Source organism: Ruditapes philippinarum, unplaced genomic scaffold (assembly GCF_026571515.1).
Source record: "Ruditapes philippinarum isolate M1 unplaced genomic scaffold, ASM2657151v2 ctg162_1_1_1_1, whole genome shotgun sequence".
NCBI lineage: Eukaryota > Metazoa > Mollusca > Bivalvia > Venerida > Veneridae > Ruditapes > Ruditapes philippinarum.
The window spans coordinates 346,344-367,066 of NW_026866001.1; the positions used below are offsets into that span (position 1 = coordinate 346,344).

At 29.6% G+C, this 20,723-nt stretch overlaps 1 protein-coding gene across 1 annotated transcript; it reads left to right on the forward strand.

Annotated features, from left to right (window-relative positions):
* Positions 1-3,020: 3,020 nt before the first annotated feature.
* LOC132730975 (homeobox protein HMX3-B-like) lies at positions 3,021-13,910 on the forward strand. Its single transcript, XM_060717063.1, has 2 exons — positions 3,021-4,595; positions 13,052-13,910. The coding sequence occupies exons 1-2, from the start codon at positions 4,226-4,228 to the stop codon at positions 13,636-13,638; spliced, it is 957 nt and encodes a 318-aa protein (XP_060573046.1). The 5' UTR covers positions 3,021-4,225; the 3' UTR covers positions 13,639-13,910.
* Positions 13,911-20,723: the final 6,813 nt, after the last annotated feature.

Consider the following 20,723-nt stretch of genomic DNA (forward strand, 5'->3'; position numbering starts at 1 on the left):
CTATTTCCGCCATACTTAAACGGTAAAATACAATGTATATACGGCGAGGTGTTTGGATTGGCTGTGTGCGGTCTTATTTCGTCAACACCTGTAACTTCCGCTAATCTGTTCATCACATTTGATCCAAGTCTAACACTTAATTAAAGGCTGAACACAGAGAATAACTATAATCAAAATGTTTTTTTTTAATTTACTTTCGTAAATCATATTTGAGGTACCTTTTACAGAGGTTAAAATATGTAAGGTAGAAATGTAAAATATTCCTTGGTGTAACTAATTTAACTTCGAGTTTGTGCTTATTTATCAGTCCTTTACATTATGTAAATTTTTGTTACTCTGTATATAATTCTTCCTTTTTTTCTAATATACTTTCTGGAAATAATAATAATAATAATAATAATAATAATAAGAAAAATAATAATAATAATAAGAATATTAATAATAATAATAATAATTATTATTATTATTATCAATATTAATATTATTAACATCATTATTATTATATTATATTATATTATATATAATAATATTAATAACAATAATAACAATAATTATTATTATAATAATTAAAATAAGCAAAACAATAACAATGATAATGATAATGATGATGATGATGATGATGATGATGATGATGATGATGACGACGACGACGATGATGATGATGATGAGGGGTGATGATTATAATGATGATAACGATGATGATGACGATGATGATAAAACAATTGTCAGAAGCGATTCATATTTTTTTCTTTTGGTGATCGTCATTGTGATTGGAATAAATATAATATTTGATCATTATTTTTTTTATAAAAAGTCTTTAAAAGTTGTGTTTTTATACTTGTGTTGTGGCTCCGGAAGTTAGTTGTATTTGAATCAGAGAACTTGCTTGATTTGTAAGATTTTGCGGTACGTCACATTTACAGAATAAATGGTGTGAAAATATTTAACGATCGTATAAATTAAGTCGTATTCAGGTAAATGAATAAATTCTGTAGTACGGAAACGGAACGGCGAAAGACGGACATTTGTGGTAACTACTGATACATTCAGATGTGAATGGAGGAAAGTTTTAATTAAATAGTTATTGAATTAATTCAGCAAAGCGAGGAAACGAATTTGAATACCTGACAAGAAGTATTGAATACCACAGATAATTCATTACCTTTTAGCGCGAATTGGCGCGTGCCTCTTTGAAATCTCGTCTGACACGAGATTATATCGCACGCAATTCGCTACAATAAGAGAAAGGCAAGTTTTAAATAAAAATAGAAAACCATGTAATTTGTCACCAATTAGGGAGAAGCAGATTGTATCGAATTATTTTAGACTGTAGAAAACAAGAAACAATTACAGATCCACGGGCCCGATAACGAAATAATGACAGAGTGAAAAGACGAGATTCTACGAGAGGGTTTTGTTTCAAATTGCAGAAAATTATATAGACGCTAAATATATGGCTAAAAAACTTAAGAAAAGACAAAACGTTGCCAAACAGGTTTATTTTTTGAGTAGAGATTTTTCTTTATTAAAACGTCAACAAGCTTAGAATTTTAGAAACAATCCTTAAAATGATTATATTTTAAACCAATAATTACGACAAGAGGTGCGGTCCCTTTTTTCTGTCTTGCGTAAACAAATTGAATAATTAGCTTGAAAAATATGAGAAAGTTAAAACAGAAAAAGAATAATGAATAACATTCAATAAATGTTAAGATTGTTTTGAAAAAGAAATAATAAAAAAGTAATGAATAAAATAATGAATAAAATAAAAATGTGAAATACGTCATCAACATATTATGAATGAATGAATGAATGAATGAATGCATGAATGAATGAATGAATGAATGAATGAATGAATGAATGAATGAATGAATAAATGAATGAATGAATGAATGAATGAATGAATGAATGAATGAATGAATGAATGAATGAATGAATGGGTGGATGAATGAATGAATGAATGAATGGATGAATTAATAAATTAATGAATGAATGAATGAAATAATGCATTTATGAAATAATAATGAAATATAGCTGGCAATAATAATGAATCAAAAATAAACGAACGCCGGAAAACAAACAAAAATACAAATGAACTTCAGTGACCGAAAATAAAAAGAGAGAAAACGAATTAAATCTAATATATGATGTCGGTAATGTTTTGAATTTAATGGAGACATGTATACAGCATTTTTTATATTTTAAATTTTCCGTTTTTTTTTTTTGTTGTTCTTTTTTTTATTGTTTTTTTGTTTGTTTGCTTTGTTTTGCTTTTAGTTTATTTAACTCAAAGACATAAAATTACATACACTGGCTTTAATTTAGATTATTGTCATAAATTCATCAATTGCATTCATAAATTCATCAATGTATTTAATAGTGTTTAACTACAGAAAAAAGTCATGTTTTATTGTTTAGTATTCTTCAGCCTAGTATCATGAAAATACTAGTTTTTCGAATAAAAATTGTTCCTTTTGAAGTTTTACGATCTAAAATCATTATTTTAACATGTTGATCTTGTGTTTCACGTGTGTAAACTTAAGTCTCATTTAATTTCGTTCCAAATAAATGTCATTTTCAAAATTTCTATGACATGAAAACTTGTGTTAATATGCTCTGACATTAAAATGGAAACCTTTTTTTTTGAAAGAAAAAATCATCCCGAACGTGAAATTTGAAAGTTTAACCCCATATTGTTTCCCATCTCATGTTGTTTTTATTTGACACGAAAATTACCCGTGTCAGCGCTTTCATTGAAGTGATCAAAACTAAAATCTGCAGATATTGTACAAACCCGTTTACTCTAAATGTTTCTAAATTGACACCTATTTTCTTTTTCAACAGATGTGACGTAAAATTAAATACGAAGCGCCAATTAATCGCATAAAGTCACTCTACCCCAATCATTGTCCTGGCGCAGTTTGATATGTTGTTTTCTATGCTGGAGTTCGGCGACAATTGCCTGGTTTCATTCGGGTATTTAGCACGCTTGATCAAGATCACCTCCCTGTAAGGTGACAAATCATTGGCAACGAACCGTAAGAGCTGGTGCTATTATTCTATGTAACATCCATTCTCTCTCAAATTTTTGCTAAACAGGACGTAGTGCCGTATTTTCAAAGATGAAAATTAACTTAAGTCTGTCTTCGCGGGTGATAAACACAGAGACGGTAATTTGTTCGGGCACTCGATGGAGCTCACGTGCCAAAAGCGAGCAGTAGAGAAGTTAGAAGGCAGGTGAAGGTATCCGAATTGGGACATGCGCATTGCGATCTTTTTGTCTCTCTCGTCAAGACGTCTGTTTATTGCTGTAATTAGAGCTAATGAATGCGCATCAACCTGTGGGGAGGGGCCGAACTACAATAGGGCACCCGTGACTGTTGATTGAAAAGATTAGATGCCCCTAAATTATAACTTATTTTATGCCCGATTTGCAATTTTCTTTACTGCCCATAACGGATCACCAAAAATATTACTTTAGATCGGATGTTAATTTAAGAAAATAATAGTTGTTCGTTTAAACATTTGAATAGACAAAAGAATGCCTCGTTGAATTGATTATTTTCTATTAGAAACTTCACCACAAGACCTGATGCCATGAATAGCTGTTTCCACAGAAATCGCAGTCATTTCAGACGATTGGATTTCTTTTTCTCTGAGCGGCCAATGATAAAAGATATTGCATCGTTTCAATCAATACCAAATTAGCGAAAGGCGGAGCTTTGCGGAAAAAGTCAACTCGCGGAATTGTAATCGCACAAATATTTGTCTTGGCTCATTATGCAAACATATTTGTAATTGAGAAATGGGCAATAGAGATTTTGTTTGATTGTGAAAAAGCTGCTAATATTGCTGAAAGAATTGCTGTGCTAATAGGAATGAGTGTGGAACAATTTCGATGTCTGTTTTAGATAGTTTTGTCCAGAAGTGATTTAGATGATACAGAGTGATTTTTTTATCGAAACATTCAGGAAAAGAATAGAAACTGTGAAAATATGCTTCTCAATCATGATTAATTGGATAAATTTGATATAAATGAAACTGCAAAGGTTAATGTTCCATTGAAAACAGTAGTCTTTTGGCATTTAGAACCATAGGAAAACAAGAAAGAAAAGTGTTTCTATTTGGTCAAAAAATTTGATCTAATTGTTTAGTTTAAATTTAGAAAAAAAATCAAATAATTTGTTGTTTTTTTTAACAAGTTATTTAAACTGTATGATTCAAAATGTCGGAGGAAGCCACTTCTAAAGAAACGTCTCCTAGTACGCCTAAAAGAGAAGACAAGCCGGCGACAAAATCTTTTTCTATAAACAGTATTTTAGCACGGGTAGAAAAAGAGAAAGAGAAAGAAAAAAGTGTTTTTGATAATGGCGATAAGACATCTGAAGATGACGGTAGTAAGACAGATGAGGATGTGCCGGCTGTTGTGTCGAAAATAGACTTTCCAATGTTCCCGACGGCATTGCCGAAAGGTTTCCCAGGGTTCCAGCGTTCCGGCGACGGCGGACTCTTGCCGTTAGGACATCTGCCGGCATGGTACCATTGGTATGCCAGTCAACAAAATTTACAGTCGTGGCAACAAAATCACCGTAAATGTAAGTATATCTAAATAAAATGGCGGAACTTATTAATATATCTAACGCATACATGACGTTAAAGATTCTTAATTATGCAAATTAGTTACTCTATCTTTATGTATAAATAAAAATATTACTTTAACATAAAAATATACATTTTATTAATTGTTTTTCGAAACAAAATAGTATGTAAGTATGTTTCGATAAATCCTTAAATGTCATACAGTTATTGTACCGTATTTGTTTTATTTTATTTTATTCATTGAATTTTTATTTTTGTAATTTACATTTAAGGATTTTGACATTATAAAAAAAACTATTCCTTATTAAACAAATAGAAATCTTAAACTATTTTTATGGTATGTTAAAATGCATTTATAAGGATATTTAATCATATGAAATGCTTGTATCATATAAAATGATTATATCATATAAAAATATTTTTATCATATAACATATATATGTAATATGACAATTTAGTTCTCAATTGATTTTTTAATAATATAATACTACTTGTATTTAAATCCACTAATCAAACGAACAGAAAATACGTTTATCTTAAAGAAGCGGATATGAATTACGTTTTAAAGCATGCGTGTCATTTAAACTTACGTGTTCAACTTCCGCTTTAAAATTTAACGTAAAAAAAAATAATGTAATTTGTGAATGAGGTGCTTCAATATTTGACATTGTGCGTATTTTAGCGATTATACCATTATGACATCTGCGTATTCCTATGTTAAGAATTGCATACAATTCAAAATAATTTATATAACAATTCATATACGTCATTGAAACATTAGACTTCTTTTTGGATGGAGAAGAATGTAGGATATATATCGGAGAAATTTATAACAAAAATATATGGAAACACAAGCACTGGGGAAACAAATTAAATTAAATTTAATATTTGATCAATCTTATTGTCAATAAGATTATATATTTTTCTGATTTTCTTCAGTTTTTTAGAATGATGTTAATCAATATTCAATCAACAAATATCGGGAATATAATCGAAGTGATTTTGCATATATTTTTTCTTCCACCTGTTAAGTTCCTTTTCACTTTTTCCGTACATATATATGTGACAAAGCGTCTAGTTTAAAATCGACCGCACCTTGTACACTACTTTTTTCTTTTACTTTGGTTTTGGAATTTTCGTGCTCATATGTTCTTGATGTTAATTAAAAAAATGTAAATAGAAAAAAAGTGTTAGACAAAATATACATGTATCATTACTATAACAATATTCTGGAATGAAAGATTTATAAAAACTGCCTGTCAGATATATAGCATATTAACAAATGCTGCAGCGTAATGATTTGGTGCTAAAACATTACATTAGAAAAGGGAATAAATATATGTTTTCTGCCGATATATAATTATACTGAATTTTGTAAAATAGAATAGATTTTTATCCGAAATAAGCTACTGACACTTTAAGCATTTATTTTGACTCTAATTAGATATATCAGCCGACACAATATTAGCAAAATATAAAATATCTAGATGCAATCAGGGCTTTATATGACTGCATATTTCTATGCGTCTAGCATAAAGTCAGGTAAACGAGCACCTGTTATAAATACGAGTGTTTATTAGTAAGCATTTACAAAATTTGTCAAGAATGAACACTTACCATTTTAGTGTTTAAAATTATATTTATTAACAGTCGATTTACTAGACTGATTTAAAATTAGCCGGTTTACTTAATGTAGCGAATGTGTTACGATTCATTTGAAATACTGCAATCCTATTGGACATAAGATAATTTCAAACACTAAATATTAAAAAAAGAATCCCCGACATAATGTTATATATCCTTCCCCATCTGTATAAATTAATACGCAAGTTGTAATTTGGGCAACATATTATGTTTTTATTTCATCACATATTTTTTTTCAAGTCTTACCGATTAATGTTACTGATTCAGTTGATACATGTAGAAAAATGTATATAGTGCTGAGTATACTTTAGTCGATTCAACATTTCAGCATATATTTTAACGACTAGAAATTAACATAAAATATACTTGTACATGTACAAATTATTAATACTTGTTCTAGGTCTAGTAATATAATATCATTTGTAGAATAAAGACAAGAAGAAAACTCATTGTCAGTCATTTGTTACAAAACTTTGATGATAATTAAATAAACTTAAGACGAATTGAAAATTTAAGTTGTTTAATTTCATCTGACCCTAGATATAAAGCTTAAATTTGAAAATTAACAATCTTAAGTTAATCATAAACAAAAAGTAAAATTTATACATTTTTGAAATTAATATACATTACATTTAGGTAATTTAAGAAAAGTTGTTAGCCTTTATCAGGTAAAGGTGAGTGTTTTTTAGTCATCATTTATGAAATTTCAATCTGCCTGGGCATTCATGTGGCCAGATTTAATACAAATAATAAAGCAAACACTAGCATAATTAGTGGTTGCAATTATGATTCAAATATTTACACAGAGCGGGTATGATGCGCATATTTGAAGATATAGTGTTAAATGACAAATTGGTTCACATTAAGTACACTAAATGTACTACATACTTTGAAAAATAGAACTATCTCAATGGGCAAAAATAATTTCGACTTATCAGCTCAGTACATTAACGCCTATACAAAATCACAAAACACTGAAATATAGAATATTCTCATTTAAAGGCCCATTATGCCTCGGAAATGAAATCATTCTTTGTTTCCAAAATCATTTTACTTTTGGTATTTTGTAACTGTATAAAAATACTCATATATATTAACTAGCCTTTACTTCTTATGCTCTGTTGGCAATTGGTTTTGTTATAGAATTATTATTTTGTAGGGAAGTCAAAATACACGTACTATATGTACTACTATGTTTACATTTTGCTATCTTTCAGACACATTACTGCACATTTAGCGCTATTTTCGTAAGTTGTTATACAACTTACATGCTCTAAATCCGTTATTAAAAGATCTATTACACACATTTTAAACATTCCTTAAGATTAAGAAAAATATGAATTTCTGAGACATCATGTGCCTTTAAACATAGATACCAATTAATAGAGGTTAGAAATATATTCAAATTGGACACAAATATGACATTGTTGTATTTGTACTATAGATAATTTGAGTTAAATATTTGTCTTTTGGCAAATTATGTTGAAAGAAACAAGAGATATCTAAATGTTCGTCAACATAAAAAAATATAATTTGACAGAAAAGATATTTTATTGATTTGGAACTTATTAACACATATATACACGTACATTATAATATTATATATGTGAAGGGGCGATGAAATCACACAATTTTTATAAATATTAAAAGGAAAAACAACTGATGATTACTGCTTAATCTTACATACAAATTTGATATCTTATAATTTAACCAAATTACCATCCGTTAAGAGATCGACCAAGATTTATTAACATGCGCTTATAACTTCGATGTTAATAGTCCGATGAGAATAGTATACGACAAAGAAAGACATGAGCGTGCACTAAACCTTTGTTTAATATATTCGTAACGGTTATAAAACAACATTTTATAGTTTAGCCCATCTTCATCTTAAAATCTGGAGACAAAAAAATCATCATTTTTAGTAAAACATTTCAAAATATATACTGACTGAATGAGGATCAGTGCTGACCATGATCAGACAGCACATATGTGCATCACAACATCACATGGGCAAACTCAGTTGCCACCAACAAACCGAGAGCTAGTAACGTAGAAACTTGAACTCAAAATGCAACATTGCTCTTGAAAAAATATAGCACTATCTTATATATGATCATAATTCAAACGAAAATATAATAACATAATTGAGTTCTAAATGGTCATTGAACTGTTTTGCTGAGTTGTTTTGATAAATGATTAATCAAATCAAATATCTTCTAAACAACCATTTTCAAATGCTTAATCACCATCATCATTGACAAATTTTCGAAGGAAATCATGGACTCATTTTACCATTAGAAACATATGCTGATAATATACCCTTGATTTAACACACAGTTTTATGCACACAAAATAACAATATTTCAAAATGTTTGGTTCACTTTTAATCCTATTTTACAAGCATATACTATACATGGGTCATTTCCGATTTTTGAATGGTAAATATATATAATTATGCCAACCAAAACAACCCGCTCATTAAAACAACTTATTAGTATTCATTGACCAATAAAATAAGTTAAACGCGGATTGGGCTAGTTAATAATATCATTTTCTATACTTTGCTTTTTTTCATAAATAATATGGTATACATATATATTGGTTACATTTGCAATACAAATAACTTTACTGTAACATTTAAACAATTTCGTCAAAAAACTTACGCATGTATTGATTTTTCATATTTTACCTGCAACTTATACTTAGTGTCATTTCTGTCTATGCATATGTTATTTCAAAAATAGAATAACTTCAAAATAGTAAATTTTTATCATAGATTTAAGCTGTACAACTGATTCGGTGTTAGGAATAAGTGCATACTCGAAAATGTCTAAAAAAAACAAACCTTTTATGACTGGCTGACATTAATTGTAAAATGACTGAATCATTATTTTCGTATTGTATTAATTTTCGTGGTTTTCGTAGATAGTTTAATCCACCGTCAATTAGATTCTCAAATTAATATATAAAACTTAGTTTCTGTTTGTTACTTATACTATAGCTTTGAAGCTAAATATCATGACCCTGCAGATTTTTACAAATCAAATTGAAATAGATATACTGCAATTTAGAAGTCACTTTTACATCGATGGAAACTGGTATTCAGATAATATTTAATGAACGGGATTCTTTACAGTATTCACTACTTTTATAACTTGTGGCCTATATTTTCATATTCGGTTTAAATGCATACATGTATTTAATATCTCTTCAAGAAAGCAAAATGTTTGCACATCCATTAATGTTTTCATGAAGGACAAAAACGCATGGCAGCAAATGTTCCATTAAGTAAAACCCATGCTTATTTTCCCTTAATTAAAATAATTACTTATAACACTTGTTTCAAGTAATGCAGATAGATGTCACACGACTTGTAAATGTAAAAGTTATGCTTTTATTGAAAGTAACAGTATTACACAATAATGCATGTAGAGGTTACATTTGAGTACTTGAAGAAGACAATTTGAAATTTGCGATCCATTTAGCGAAGTCTTATCACGACAATCCAATTGTGAGCAGAGCGATTTGCAGAAAAGAAACCCTTCAAAAGTTGATGCACCGCGAAAAAGAGCCCTTAAAACTCTTGAAATAATTTGTTTCTTTGATAATAATCGACTTAAGTGGGTGTTTTATTAATTCCCAGAATTCATCTAAACATTTCAATATCAGGAAAGATGTGTTTTTATTTCCATAAAGACAAATTTGCCAATACTTTCAAGTGTTAATAGCTGCCTTCCCCGCAGCGCCATATTGCTTGTGATCACGTGACCTCTTTCTTCCGGGTCAATGCGCATGGGCACCGCGCGTGCGGACCACGTGTGGCGTACTTGATTACAAGATGAATACGTGACGGGACAAATCAACTCATTTTACGCTTTCTTGATAAGTGTGGAAAATTAGTCGCGTTATCTTGTTTACAATACAGACAATAATTGGTGGGTTGGATTCGACGCATCTTCTATGACTTCCAAAAATGGCGTTCTCTGGACCCCTGCTTGTGTTTCAATCGGTAAATCCAACGGCACGGGGCCAGATTACAATTAAATATCGTAACCCCGTTTAAATCTCACTTAAGCAGTTTTATCAAGCTCGCTGCGATAATTTCTGATTTCTCTAAGCTTCATTGTCACGCAAAAACTCTTTGTTTGATTTTTTGTGATAAACATTTGTCATAAACACAAAATATGTTAAGAATTAAGACAAGAAAATTGCTCTCCGAGCAGCATAACTAAGAAGCAAAACTTAAATATAAAGCTAAATATAAATAACTAATATTCTTTCAATAATGTTTTCTACATTGTAAATGAAAATCGTAAAATAATTTAAGTGCGGTAAATTTATGAGCCAGTTTAGTAGACAAATAATTACTTAATACAAATAAAGAAAATAAATCAAATTTTATCTATAATGATATTTCATTCCCGAGATAATTTTTTTTTATCAAATACGTCGGCAAAATGTTTTCAGTTCACATGATGAAGTATTCTGTTTCTTCTTCTGATTAAGCTCTAAGTTTGACGTGTCTGTGAAATCAGTTTTATACCGTGATCACTTCCGTTTTCACAATATGAACATTTGTGGGCCATAGACTTAAACATAAATCACTTTTGAAGTGATTCATTTTTATTGTAAGGGGATGTACTTTTCTTTGTGGATGTATCTATTTTTTTCCATTTCATGTTAAATGTTCAATTCTGCTAAAGCCGGTGCTAGGGCGCGTTTACGGTAGCTTGCACGTCAGTATCGCCCATGAAAAGACTCAGCCAAACCTTAAACATTTTCAATTTTGCCGTTTTGGTAGATTTTAGGGTTTCATTTTCTCTCTTTTTCTGTGATATAATTATTATCAAGAATGCTTATCACTTTATTGCATTATATAAATGAAAAAAAAATCATATTTTCAAATAAGTAGGAAAAGAAAATAGCTACTTTAATTTGAAGATAGATCCATTTAAAACAGTATATTGATTCATATACCATATGGAAAAACTAACGGGGTATATAATATGTACAATTACATCTCTCCAGCATGCCATTTATCTCTGGACACCTGACAATAACTGCATACAATCTAGTCTTATGCAAATATTTACCAATTCAGTAAACAAACTTGCTATACATGTATATCTTTTAAAACCTTAAGTCACCGAATAATCCACAAAAAATACAAATCATTAGTAATTAGAGTTATTAATATAATATACCGACAGATAATTTTATGACTTTTTTTCTCTTAAATCGTCTGACTGTGATTTATTTTTACAACTTCATACTGTGTTGTTTCATATTATTAATTCGAAACCAATTTTGTAACACTATTTATAAAAACAAAATAAGTGAAGTGGGTACTCTAAAGCACACCTAACACTCCAAAACTGAAAAGGTTGCCGGCTCGACTTTATTGAATTGACTCATGGACAGCAGGGGTTCATACAAGTCAGTCTTCACCCCCTAATACCGCATTTGTCAGAGTTTGAAATTTTGAAGTCAAAAATGTGTAATTTAGAATTAAGTCTCACTTATTATATGGGTTTCTTTTATTTTGATTTCAATATGGTTTTAGTTATAAAATTGTTGCAACATAATGACACATTTGTATTCGTAATAATTAGATCATTAAGTAAAATAAAGATAAAATATTGTTTTTATACAGTTTGTATATTATAAAGTTCATGTACTTGAAATACAAATGAATAAATATAGTATTGCTTTATCAAGTCTTTATAAATTAGATTTACTACTGAATTTTAACGAATTTAAACAAACAATATATGAAGAAAGTATATAAAAATGACAATGAAATGAAGTGTTTTTTTTAACTGTAGCGCATTTACACACATTTTCCTTTTCGTAAAACTTATAAGATCTCATTTAATCATAACATGAAAGGCGAAGAAAATAATTACTTATATACTGAGATATCACGGAGTATGCGTTCTCTATGTACTTATTTAAAGGGAAAATTATTTGTTGCTGCGAAAACTTAACCATAAAGTGGTAAAACGCTTCAGATCTTACAATATTCAAAACCTATGGCTTCACTTTGAAATCATGTAAATTGTTGCACTTTCGACGAAAAAGGAAAGAAAAAGAAAAAGTAAATGTATACCAAACTTTCCATCCTTGATATTTAAGAAAATACACCAATCAAAATGTTAATAACTCTTGGATTTGGATTAATGTCAGTATTAACTTTATAATTTAACTAAAATGTATGTGTTGAAAGGTAGTAATTATATCGTTTTTTAACAATAAAAAGTAATATCTTAGAAAACAAAGATACGAAAAAGCTTTTCTGTAAAACTAATTCACTGGCATTGTGAACTGTGAATTAGGGTTATCCTTTATAAACTGATATTATTTAGTGAGATAAAAACATGTTTAATAGAAACAAATGACAATATCCGTAAGAATAAGATGTGTGGTAACATATTGCCTATACGGTGTCTAATACCGGAAGTGATCACACCAGCTCATGACGACAATATGACACTTGATTGCGTAACGGCACGAGACGTTACTTTATTGGTGTTCATGCAATTGTACTTATTGTATCAAAAACCTGGCCATAACCATCAAAGGTGTCGTAAAGATCTGGAAAAAGCGACCATTCACCGACCTTTAAAAGTTCAGTGTTTTTGTTTATAATTTGACCACACATGAACTTGCCACATGGATATCCTTCAAAAATAAGACAAAATAGATATATGTTGAGTATAGAATATCTTATTTATATCATTATTAAAGGAAACAAATTCAAATCAATTGATAATTTAAAACTATTTTTTTTCTCCTTCCATTTCAGCTTGGAATACGGACTCGGTTCACAGTTTACAGTCACCGGATTCAGACGACGATGATGTTATTGTTGACAGTGCCCAAACAAAAACCGGAAGTGATCGTGAAACATCTAATCACTCACCCATTGTCATGGAGACAGAAGAATCTGACGTACTTTCTAAATCGTTAAATAACGATGACCACTGTTCAGATTCTGGGGACGATGAAAAGAAAAATAGACGTAAAAAGAAAACTAGGACAGTTTTCTCAAGAAGTCAAGTGTTTCAGCTTGAATCTACATTTGATATGAAAAGATATTTGTCAAGTTCGGAACGAGCTGGCCTTGCAGCTTCGTTACAACTTACAGAAACTCAAGTAAAAATCTGGTTTCAAAACCGCCGAAACAAATGGAAACGCCAGCTGGCTGCAGAACTTGAAGCGGCCAATATGGCGCACACTGCTGCGCACCGGATGGTGCGCGTGCCAATATTATATCATGACACCGCTTCCGGCCATGGGAGCGGAAGTGACAGCAGATCTGTGAGATTGGGGGCGTCTTTGTTTCGAGATCCTCTGTTTCTATCAAACAATTATTCACAGATATGTAGATGAACATAAATATTCATTTCTGAACGACAATCAAAAGACAAAATGTTGTACATATTTATTTTAGATGATGCCAATTATCTGGTCATTTGTTGTGAATATAAAAGATGTTTACCGGAATGTATTTTCTATTTATACTGTATCTTTTACTTAAATACATAACGGCTCATGTTACATAACAGGTCATCAGTAGGTCAGTAAAAAACATGTCAACAACAACAAAACAAACAAGAAAATTCTAAGTAAAAATTGGAAGATATTATATATATATAGTTAATTGATATTCGTAGAATACATGTCCGGGCTGACATTTAATAAATTGTTGTCTGTTTAACTGTAATGCTTATACATTCTTGAAGTCAATTTCATTTGTTAATTGCTTAACGAAGGTTTAGCAAAACGCTGTAAACTCCTCGGTAAGGATGTAATCCTTGAGATAAATACACGTTATAAATCAAAGATGTCAAGACGCCCGGATGTGTTCATGATGTCGTTTACATTTCATATATGATATATGTATTGATTGTATAGGAATATTATCCTATGGGATACATTTTTGTGTGAAAATATATGATTTTGTTTTCTGAGCAAACTTGGCCTAATTTAGGCTTTTTCTCTACTTTATCTATTCTCTCTATAAATTTGTTATTAATTGATCTATTATGAATAGATACTAGGCTGCCGTTGGAACACACATGGTCGCATTGCAAGTTGACGTTAAGGAACGTATGTACTTTTTCTAATCTTAAAATTCAGGTTTTTATCAAAAAGCTGTGATGTGCCTTTAAATAACTTTATGCTTTGATCAGTCTGTTTGTCCAAAAGCCTCATCTGACAGTATTTCCGACTAGTGTGTTTAAACGGTGTTATATTAATTTTGAATGAATATTTATCTCACATTGTTTCTTGTTTCAAATGTAATATTACATTTTCTTTATTACACCCAGTTCATATAACGCAAGCATAATGTTATAAGAATATTTTTAATTGTTAGTTTGTAAATTGATAAGTTATATGTCACCACCACAGTAATGAGATAAATTCGACTTTACCGTCACAGTAAAAAAATCAATTCGAATTTACCGTCACAATGATGAGATCTTTTCGAATTTACCGATGGGATAAACTAGATGGTTCGAATTTATGATCACAACTTTATTGTGTGAATTTAATTCTTTTTTTTATTAATAATGTGACGTGATGAAAATAATCAAACATTCGATTTATTAGACAAAAACAACTTTCGTTGCTTATGTTTAATATATGCTATAAAAGTATAAAATTAAATGCCAGACAAACAGATCTACCCATGTGACCATTGCAGATCAAGATTAGTTGTAGTTGCCACATCCGTGCCGGCTGAGCATGGTCTGTACTGTTTGTTATTTAATGAGTTCATGTTTTCAAAATGTTCCCTCAAAGTAATGAATGAATGGCTTTGTCCAGAATAAACATGAATGGACAAGTCCATCTATAATATTTAGCGTCGTTAAGTGTTAAACACTGTTGTCTGGTATATTAAATTAACACTTACAAAGAGCTTACCTCCAAATTCATGTTCATTATTATTATTATTATTATTATTATTATTATTATTATTATTATTATTATTATTATTATTATTATTATTATTATTATTATTATAAGTATTTTTTTTACAAAAATAATAATTATATAGAAATTACCCTTTCATCGTGTTAGGAATATAACGACAAAATAGTACTTTCCTGCTTTATTTGTATTAAGTATAAAAACAATTAAAGTGAATTCTGAACATTTATTATCATTAATTTTACATTTTTAAGCTTTTAATATATTTCCCTTAAGTTAATTTTTTTTAATTTTTTAAATGGTAGTTTATTATCTGGAGATGAGCAGCTTTAAGATGTATTTTCACCTCATTTTCTTTTTCATTGTCGGACTATTGTAAAAGTCCAATGATTTTGTTTTCTTTTTTGATGCGTCATTTGATTTTACTAGTGTTTACTTAACAGAAGCTTGTAATTTAAAATGTTTTCGTTTAAAAGGTGAACGTTTAACCGCATAATTTAACGGTTACGGAGTGACTGTCATTGAATATCTGTTTGTAAACAGCTGTCCTTCATACCTATGAAAGTTAATACTCCGAAAGCCTGGTTTAGCATTATTTTCAATCTTCTTTCTTTTAAACCGTTTAAATAATGTTCAATGTTTAAAATTATTTTGTGTCTAAAGGAATTGCAGTATTTCAAACGAATCATAACGCATTTACTTTAATAAATGGGCTAAAATTTTTTTCAGTCTTTTATAAAAGAATAATTTCAAACACTAAATTGGTTAGTGTTTATTAGTGAGCATTTATAACATTAAAAAGGTCGAATGGGTAGCCGTTCTTGACGAATTTAATTTTTAATATAAATGTGTTTGGTTTATCATAATTATTTAACTTTGCTAATCATTTTACAATTAGGCCACTAAAGTTATGAGCCTGACGTCAAACAAATTGCAACACAAGGTTTTTTTAAATTTTTTTTTGCTATCAACATGTATCAATGTATCTTATTTAAAATCGCAATAAACGCAACATTTAAATCGCGTTTTTTACGAAAATCTTTGTTCCGATTTTTTTTCGGGTTTTTACCTGTTTTAAATAATTCATTTGACAAGAGAATTGGGTTAAAAAAAGCTTGTGTTCCAATTTGTTTGAACCAAAGATTTACTTTGATCTGACTAAATCGGCATAAATATGTATCTTAGTACATGTACATTAAAACATGACACTTCTGTGACTTCGTGCCAAGTGGTCATGTTAAAATATCATTTTACGCGTATGTATAATGATATATAATACAATTTGTAACAAATTGTATCAATGATTGACATTTCCGTGTTTTAAGACCTCAGTTCGCATAATATAGTGTAATGTAATATGCATGTGATGGAATTTTGTGAATATATAAGTAATTTGTATATAAAATTGTTGTATGTGATTGTTGACATGAAATGAATAAAAGTTGTGCAATATGAATCATAGTTTAGATTTAAATATATTAATATATTATTTAAGATGGGTGTGGCGTGGTTGTGTAAGACGCCACTTTTAACCAATAAAAACGACTGGTTTATGAGAAAAATAATCGAGTCACGTGATTATAGGCTGATACAAGTGACAAGGAATCTTCAGTTCAGACGTGATCAATGTTGGTGCTATGAAATTCGGGGGGGGGGGGGGGGGATTGAACACGCCGCATCAAAACAAGTAGTTTGCCCTTTTCTGGATTACGTTACTATACTAGATTATGCTTCAAGTTTAAACATCTATGGAAGCGCTTCCGAAAAAAAATTAAGTGATTGCTCAAATGGTTTCATTGATTGATACATTAAACATTTTCCTTCCGTCGAAAGAAAAGGGTTTTGAATACCCCATGTCACGAGCCAGTTATGAGATCGAATGTATCACTTGATTTGCGTGCATTTTTACTATCGATATGTTTTCGAAACAAAATCTAATTTTATATACATGTGAATAAATGATGAAATATAAATATTCAGAAAAACAAACAAAAGTTAAAATAATATAAAACTACAGAACAAATTTTAAATAAAAATCTAAAAAATGCGCTTTCTTTTCTTCCACTCACCATTACTGTTACATGTACAGGAAACAAGAAATGAAATATTATAAGGAGAGAGTTTCTAAAAAAGCTTCTAGCTTTCTACTCAATCCTTTGTTTTGCATTTGATTGTAATTATATTGTGTATATATATTTGATTGAAATGAAATATTGTTTAAACCAAATGAAATATTTGCATTTAATTGTCAATTAAAAAGAACATAAAAAGATATTAATCATATCTTCTTGTAATTTATTTCGCTGTAACATTGTCCAGAAAAAAACTAAACTCTTTAAGGAGAATTGTATCAATAAACTGTATCAGAGGCTTTGGAAATGATTTAAACATGACTGTATGAAGTGAAATCGATATCCCTGTTTATGTTTTATTCTTTACCTATTTACTAAATTTAATTCTACTCAATTCAATTCTATTGAATTTCAATTCAATGGAATTTCAATTCAAAAGTTTATATGTAAAAAACATGTGGACATATACCATCATCAATTCAGAAGCAGTACTAGACGTAAACAAACAATATAATCTTTTCAAAAAATAATTAACAAAACTAATGATCTAAGTTGGAGGGGAAGAGGTTGAACTTTATTTTTATATATATTATTTAAAATGTAAAGTAAATTGAAAGGTTGTTTGAACTTAGGTTGTTTTATAAAGGAACCGAAAACAAACGTATGTGTTAATTAATGGCGGGAATCTTATATATTCAATGGTATTAAGTATCTTATTTCTGCGATAATTCAACAATTTTGAAAATAAACGACACATTTCTTAAACAAATATAGATTTAATTACAAATGTACTTATATTGTGGATTTAATGGTACATTAGAGTTAATTTCCTTCTTCTTAAGACATTTAATTCTAGTGCGTGTTCTTTTTGAACATTTTGTACCATGTAATTAAATTAAAACGTAAAAAACCTATGTAATCAAAAAGTGTACTTTTAAGGCAAATTACGTCAATGTTAACTTCTTTTTTTTGTACAATTTATTTTTGACATAGAAAATCGGTTAATCGTATAATCATTATAAAAACATTAGGTGCCTATACATTGTAACTATAGCAACGTAAGCTTGTATATATTAGTTGTTTTTTTTTGACATTTATTAAACATAATTAATTTCATGCAACATTAGTTCTTGGAATGTTTTTAGAAGCTTCCGAATGTCTCCGAACAATTCATTAATAGTAACAATCGTAACAACTCGGCAATCTCCGTCAAGTTCGAATTCGCCCGAGGTGTTCCGATTGTAATAGTAATTGTACTACACGTACTTCCAATTAATTAACACATACATTTATATAGACTAGGAGCCATGTTAACTCAATCTTGACAATGGTAAATGCCATTGGTCATGTTCTGTTCCGTTCACGAAACATTCAACAAATTTAAATTAAAAACATGCTTAAAAGAAATCGATGACCAGTTCCCTCACCTGCAACTCTTCGTATAAAACAAACACTGTTTTTTATGTTTCCGACGGTAAATTGGTAACATTAAAATGATTATATGATTGTGTGTGAAGTTATCCTACATGAGAATTTTTCAGTTATCATTAAATCAATTTAATGGTTTTCGCGATCCCCGGGAAAATTCAGCGACGTAGATTGACGCATGCAAGCCGTATAAGAGATGCAATTTGAACTAAATTCTTTCCAATTAGCAGGAAAAGAAGATTTTCGAAATCAATTAGAAAAATTTCTTTTACTAAGAGGATGAAGTTATTGGGTTTACCGACTATTCTGTGGTACTTAAAGTCAGAGATAAAATAACACGCGAGCATGTTGAATGTTTGAAGACTTGAAGACTTCAACTGTTGGTGCAACATGTTGTAATAAATGTAACTCTCAGCTTTGTCATCATTTTTCTAGAATATCCGAGTTAATTGGACTTTTGTAATTTTTATCATTCGTTTTCCGGTTTTTGTTTCCTTTCTTTTTTCCACAATCCGATTTTGTGTGTTACAGCTTTGTGAAAATGAAACAGAAATTTGACCCAGCTCCTAATCAGAAATGTTTTAACAGGGAATTTTAAAATGCAATTTCCCTGTCAAATGCTAGGCAGATGCAAAAATTGTCAAATTTCTTCACAAGCCTAAAACGAATACTGCAAATAATTAATTGCATTGTCAGTGTGGATATGTTGATAACGAGGCAACCCAATAAGTTCATACAGGTTTACAGTAAATGTTTTTAATATATATGTATCATTACTTACATCGACTAGTACTCTGTTCTGTAGCCTGGGTTCCAGTCTGTCGATTTTTTGTTATGTTTCTGTTTGGCAAATCGACATTATCAAAACGACGAACGAATACGGAAAAGCGCATATGTTATTAATAAAGAAAAAAAAATGTTATAAATAAGCAAAAACTATCAACGCCTGAATCCCAGGCTGTCTGTTCTGTTCTTATATAACCTTATTTTAATTGGTATTTTCCTTATAGCTGTGTGCTCACTCAAAAGGAAAGCGTTAGTAAACAATGTTTTATTAGATCAGATCTTGCCCACTTTAGTAATAATAAGCTAAAATAAAAAGATTGGTTTACGAAATGATTCCAATTAATGAACGTAAAACAGTGTATCGTAAATATTCATAAAAGGCACACTGTCTCAAAAGTGAATACATTTTTCCTACAATATAAGTATTATAATGTTTAAATTATTGTAAATTATTGTTTTAGAGCATGTTAGAGGTTTTTACCAAACTAATGTAAGGCTGAAGGTAAAATTACTAGTCATATAGATAGCAAAAAGTAAACAAAGTAGTATTTTGACTTCCATACAAAATATTAAATCACTATTTCAAAAAAAGCATCAAAATAAAAAGATGGTTTAAGTAAAAGGCCAATGAGAATCTTTTTGAAACGTATAACAGGACACAAAAAATGAATGAAAAAAGTAAGAATAAATAATGAAAAAGCTTGTGAGAAAAAACAATATAAAGGCAGTTTGGGGCATAGTGGACCGTTCAATATTTGTCACATATTAAATCGTTTATGATAACCCTTACCACACTAAATTACTTATATACACCCGTTCATTTTTCAATATAGACAACACAGTTATCTTTTATTATTTACTTTTTTGGCATTTTTTTAAATATGTAACGACTGTATTGCCAAAAGTGTGGACCATGGCATTGGTTTGTACTGGTCGCATGAGTAAAATGTGTTGCTGCAAGTAGACTAAAGGCTTCAGATTTCCTCAGATTTCTTTCTGTAGTTATGATATTGATATTTCCATTTACCTAAAACTATTTCCATTTACCTAAAGCTATTTCCATTTACCTATAAATATCTCCATTTATCTATAAATATTTCCATTTGCCTATAAATATTCCATTTACCTATAAAGACTTCCATTTACATTTATAAATATTTCCATTTACCTATAAATACTTCCGTTTACCTATAAATATATCCATTTACCTATAAATATTTCCATTTACCTATAAATATCTCCATTTACCTATAG